The sequence below is a fragment of the Sinocyclocheilus anshuiensis genome, unplaced genomic scaffold (assembly GCF_001515605.1).
Source record: "Sinocyclocheilus anshuiensis isolate Anshui unplaced genomic scaffold, SAMN03320099.WGS_v1.1 scaffold23, whole genome shotgun sequence".
Lineage (NCBI taxonomy): Eukaryota > Metazoa > Chordata > Actinopteri > Cypriniformes > Cyprinidae > Sinocyclocheilus > Sinocyclocheilus anshuiensis.
The window spans coordinates 936,361-942,361 of NW_015552545.1; the positions used below are offsets into that span (position 1 = coordinate 936,361).

The following is a 6,001-nucleotide window of genomic DNA, read 5'->3' on the forward strand; positions in this document are numbered from 1 at the left end:
TGGCTCCAGCCCCGGAGCTCGCTCCAGTGTCGGCTCCAGCCCCAGAGCTCGCTCCAGTGTCGGCTCCAACTCCAGAGCTCGCTCCCGTGCCAGCTCCTCGAAAGTGCTTTGTTGTCCCAGGGAGGGCTCCTGACCCCCAGTTAAGCCCAGGGAGGGCTCCTGATTCCCTGTTTAGCCCAGGGAGGGCTCCTGATTCCTCGTTTAGCCCAGGAAGGGCTCCTGTTCCCCAATTCAGCCCAGGAAGGGCTCCTGTTCCCCAATTCATCCCGGGAAGGGCTCCTGATCCCCAGTTTAGCCCAGGAAGGGCTCCTGCCCACCCTATATTAGTTCCTGTCTGTCTCAGCTTTGGGGGTTGGTTATTGTGAATGTTACCCCGAGTGTGTGTGTCTCACCTTCCTGAATCTGCCTTGTTGTGTCTACATTAAAAGTAATTATTGGAATCCTTGTCGTCCTCGTCATCCTGCCTGCCTCCACACACCGTGACCGTGACAGTAAGGTTTTATTCCATTGTATTCAAAATAGCCTTACCAAATCGTGTTGCATAAATCACATCTTGGGAATTGGAATAAAAATAACCAGTGTTTATACTATTGAGACACACTCATTTTAGTTTACAATATATATTTTTTTTAATGAAGATGAAATTGATAAAGCATATAATGGAATCCTAAAGATTTTTACATCACTGTATGACAAAAACTGTCCTGTAAAACAATATAATAATAATAATAATAATAATAATAATAATAAACAAAAGCAAATAAATAGTCCATGGATTACTAAAGGTTTATTAAATGCCTGCAAAAAGGAAAAACACACTGTATAGACAATTTATTAAGTATCGTACCCCAGAAGCAAAAAATAAATATAAAAAGTATAATAAATTTATTAATATTATGAGAATGTGTAAGAAGGAATTCTATAATAAAATATTACAATATAATAAAAAATAATATGAAAGGTTTATGGAATATTCAAAATAGTATTATTAGAAATGGAACTAAAAAAAAAAATACAAGAGTGCTTGTTGTCAAGACTCTCTGCAGATGAGCTGTTCCTCACTTTAGCTTTGTAAAAAGGCTGATAAACAGTGTGATTTATTTGCAGTTTGGGCCTGGACAAGGTCCAGTGCAAGTTCTAGAAAGCCCATCTGTATCAGCTGTGAGGCCACTGTGGCGATATCTGTGGTCTGGAGAATCTGGAGAATGATTGGAACTCAGACTTGAATCATAAAGCAAGTGGCTAAATTCTTAATGTCCGTCCCTGCATAAACACTTAACAGACTGAGACTGAAAACGTGAAATTGCATCTGTTGTGCTGTCAGTTTATTCTGAGCTTGATATTCACAAGCAGCGCTCTTGAGATGTTTTGTTTCTGAGTATTACGTGTTTGAGCCACATTTAGATGTATCAAGGTCTTTTTGTCAGACAGTAATCATTTGATCTTTTTTACTTTTTTAAGAATCAGACTGTATAAAATGTAATAAAAATATAAAATTTTATATTTATATAAAATGTTAAAAATATAAAATGTCAAGATATTTTACAATATTTAATATTAATATAAAATATTATAAAATAAAATATAAAGTTAATTCGGACTTTTTTTTATACCTTTTTAAGGCCCTGACTATACCAAGCAGAGGTTTTCCACTGAGCCCATCGAGATTAAAGAAGTACCAGAAGAAAAGAAAGAGAAATCGCCCCAAAAGCCATTAAAGAAAACAAGCCCCCTGCTGCCGAAAGCCTGGCAGCAGGTGTCACCAAGGCTACTTCCAGGATATCAGACAAACAGGAAGTAAAACAGGAGGTAGTACCCGTAGCCAAACCCTCCAAGCCGCCGGTGCTGGTCGCCAATGCCTCCAGCCCTGGGAACGGTGAGCTGCACACCCAGTATCACGGATACTATGTGAAGGCGGAGGTGATGATGCACCCTGATGATCCGGAGGACGAAGAACACCATGGAATGTCAGCTGCTCATACCCGGATGCCCCCACCTGCAAAGCAGCACCGTGCACCGACCCCCAAACCAGTAATGGCCAAAGAGAGCAAACCCGAACCCAAACTGAAGAAACAGGAATCATTGAAGCCAAAGAGCCTAGCAGAAACTAAGAAAGCCAGCATGGAAATGACTACTGACATTGTTGAGGAGGAGTCAGTAAGTAGCTGCAACATGCATGACATATATCATTAAAATTACTATTTTTGGCTGTTTATCACTATCAATATAATATGTAATACGACTGTGTTTTTACAATATATTAAAAATGCTATTTTTCACAGATGCATTATTAGGTCTGTGCAAAAAATCGAATGTGATTTTCATGTGCATCTCATCAGTAAAGGCGCTCCTGTGATTAGTAGTAAATCTCCAGCACGTGCATTCAGATGGAGCGGCATTTACTACACAGAGCCGTAGTTCACTGATAAGCTACGCAAAATCACGTTCAAAATCGCAAGTGATTCATTGCCAATTATGAACGCGATTTTGTGTAGCTTGTCAGTGAACTATGGCTCTGTGTAGTAAATCCGCTCCATCTGAACGCAGTTTCTTTACTATAAAACTAAAATAAAAGCAATCATTTTAAATGCTACACTTGATTTTAGACATCACAACATACCGTATTTTGAGATTTCTGAAGTATACATTTAACAGTGTTTTAAATTATTAGTGTTTTTTATTTATTCATTTGAGTGATTGTTACATGACGGCAAATGTAATTTAAATAGTAAATTTGTGAAATTATCATAATTAAATATCCAATATTGGTTGATACTAATAAATTTGAAAATTTCTAATACTGGAAAATAAACTTGCTTATATAAATGGTGGTTTTTAATTTTTAGTATCTACTTTAAAATGTATTTATTTTTTTATATTTAAACACAACATTATAGAATTTTAGTATTGGCCATAACTTGAAAATAATTATCGGCATTTCGGTATTAAAATTCAAATTTTAATATTGGTGCGTGCCTAGTATTTTCAGTTGCATTCTGAGAGCTGTGTCATTTTGATTGTCACGGCATCCAATTGCTAATCTCCAGCTTTGTCTCTTTCACTGGTTCTTCAGGGTCCCAACTCAATATTGGTCATACTAGTGATGCTGATAAATATTGGACTGGCAATTATTTTTGTCCATTTCCTCACTTGACGGAACATTAAACTCAGGTAAGACTCTTGCACTCAGATGGAGGATTTTGCAGGTTGCCATAGGCCCTGATCTTTGCCCATGTCAGTCTCCAACTAATGTAGTCTGCCTTACTTTTGCCATGTAATTGCAGCTGTGCCTGAATGTTATTCAACATAATTACTTACCCTCTAACTGTTTCGACCCTTCAGTGAGCTCATGAAAACTAGCGGCACAGCCCCTAATTCTCCGCAGTTGCGTCAATGGCCTTTAAAACAAAATGGCACAAGTCAGACTCAGACACAGGCAAAGGACTGGATGACTGGAATTAGAGCAAATCATGGGAGAAAGACGAAACCCGGACCATTCGGCCTGAGCCAGCCCAGTTCCTCTGGCGATGATTTGTGACTCGCTTGGGCTCTGAAAGCTGAAGCAAGCAGTCGTTGGGAAAGATAAAGAATCTGCTGATCCAAGCCGTACCCAGTCAAGTGAATGGGGGGACTTAACTGGATATGTTCGGAGATGCACTTTTAGTTGACGGAAGTGAACAGCTGCCTTACTATTTTACCAACTGACGTTTTAAAGGGGAGATGTGCAGTGGGTTGCCAATGTGTTTGGGCAGCAGGAGTGTGTACCAGTGTCCGCTTTCTGCTTGGTTCGAAACACCATGCACATTTTGAAAGGGTCACTTGCCAGTCTTATTCCATTACCCATCTCTACAGCCTTGTCTAACATCTCTTGCTCCTGTTTTAGGAGATTCATCCATCCATGACATGCCTGTGCATGGTACTGGTTTAATGACTTTGTCTTGACTTTTTTTTTTTCTTTCTGTTGTGTTCTTTATTTCTGCACCTGTAGCTAAGGATGACGAAAATATCTCTAGTCCCTTGTAAAACCAAACATAAAAATTAAAGCACGCTACAATTTTAACTGTAAGATTTAACATGTCCTATGGAGAAAAAATAAATCTAATATTATTTATTTTTAAGATGGCTTTTTTTTAGAAGAAAAAAATAATAGAGTATAGTGTGTGGTTTGATTAAAAAAAAATATTTATATATATTTATTTAAGGTATTATTGTAAAATTGTGTATGTGTTTTCTTTTAAAAGATAGGCAGTATGTTTGACATTGTACTACTTACTGTAGGCTATAATGCATGGCTTTTATTTTTTGAGAAATGACTAATTGTGACAATTTGCACCTTTAATCTTCATGGCCTGAGACTGTGCCCTCTAACGCCCCCCCCACCCCCCAAACCTCTCGCACTACCCCTGAACTTGATGTGCAGAGCGGTACCTGCCTCAATATTATGCCTGCTAAATTGTGTTGAATACATTCAGGTTGACCCACTGGTTATAAATGCGAAATGTAGAGATGGTTGCCTTTAAAGAATTTGTAACAGTGTTGTAGTTTACCTCAGAAAATGTGATTTTTTGAAATGCTGTCTTAATTAGGAATTTTGTGGAAATCTGCTGTTATTCTCCAATATTTTGGTCTGGTGGTGCATGAGGTGTGGTTGCAATTATTGTGCGCATGGTGCATTTGCACCAGTATTTAAATGACAAGTGTATACATATAAATAGATCTATTTTATATACAGTCAGAATATATTTAGTCAACAGTTGGACACTAAATGGCCTTGACTAAAATTACAGCACCGCATCTTTTGCTGATTGTTTCGAACATCCTGCTTGCATGGTGTATTTGCTCGGCTATGGATGTGGGGCTGTATGTGTCGTGTGAAGCATGAATTTCGTCAGTAACAGGGTGACTGTTTTTACAGAGGTTTTGTCAGACTGCGAGAGTATGTGAAAGGGAAGGAGGAGGGGAAGAGAAGAGCATCAGAATGGATGATGGCTTGTCATTTGACAAGAGAGATTAATCTTCAGATGTAGAACAGACTTATTTTTAAAGACATTTTTTTTGTTTTTTTGGTGGTGGGGGAAACTTCTTTGATTTACTCTTGTTGGCTATGTAAATGGCTGTTTTTCTGTTTTGTTTTCTGTTTCTGTTTATATTCCATCCTGACCATATTAGATATAATTAAAAGTTCCTCATGAAATTTTTTGTCATTTTGTTTCGAAGCATCTCTATACCAAGAAATGTTACAATTGGCACTGAATTTTTCTAACAAAAAAAAAAACAGTTAGTATTTAAGATGTTTTAATGTAAAACAGTATTTGATTTAACTCTTTCATGCTGTTTCCCTATCAAAGCTGTCAAGAAGTTTTAAGCTAAAAAGTTGCAGTAAATCTTGTATTAAAGCAAAAAAAAAAGGGTAAAAATGACCTGCAACAGTATGGAAGGGTTAAATACGGCATTTAAAATGGCTTTAATCTGTCATTGTAATCTTCACATTTTTTAATTTGTTTGAATGTATTGTTTTCATTTTAAAGGTTGAACATGGAAAGATGTTGATGAATGTTTTGATATGAACTGTCCCACACACCTTAATGATATTGAAACGTATATATAGATATATATTATTTTTTTTGGAACTTATTGATATAAATTATAATTAAAAAGGTGACTTTGCAAAGTCTTGCAGTATGTCCTGACATGGTTTTTTTCCTATTTCATTGACCAACACCAAGTGCAAATAATGTCAAATAACCTCTTATTAGACAAAGAATAGTTTTGAAATGATTACACAGTTTAATGCAGAACATTATTAGACAGAGAAGAGATCAGACAGGGGGCTCCCATTACTTCCATGCCGTCTGTCTAGGCTTACAGGTATGTTTTATTTTAGAGCAGTCCTTCCCCCTTGAGTGTGAAAACTGTTCCTTGTCTGGAGGATTTCTGCGGTGATCCTAAGACCAAAATAGTGCAAAGCAGCTGCTGTTGGCTGGGAGAGGTTTGTATTTGA

General features: G+C 37.4%; 1 protein-coding gene across 1 annotated transcript in view; it reads left to right on the forward strand.

Moving 5' to 3' along the window:
* The window catches only part of LOC107664083 (junctophilin-1-like), a 21,786-nt gene extending 16,183 nt beyond the window's left edge, over positions 1-5,603 (forward strand). Inside the window, 4 exon segments of the mRNA XM_016454540.1 lie at positions 1,623-1,701; positions 1,704-2,157; positions 3,074-3,171; positions 4,916-5,603. Of these exon segments, the coding sequence (XP_016310026.1) occupies positions 1,623-1,701; positions 1,704-2,157; positions 3,074-3,154 (614 nt within the window). The 3' untranslated portion in view covers positions 3,155-3,171; positions 4,916-5,603.
* Positions 5,604-6,001: the final 398 nt, after the last annotated feature.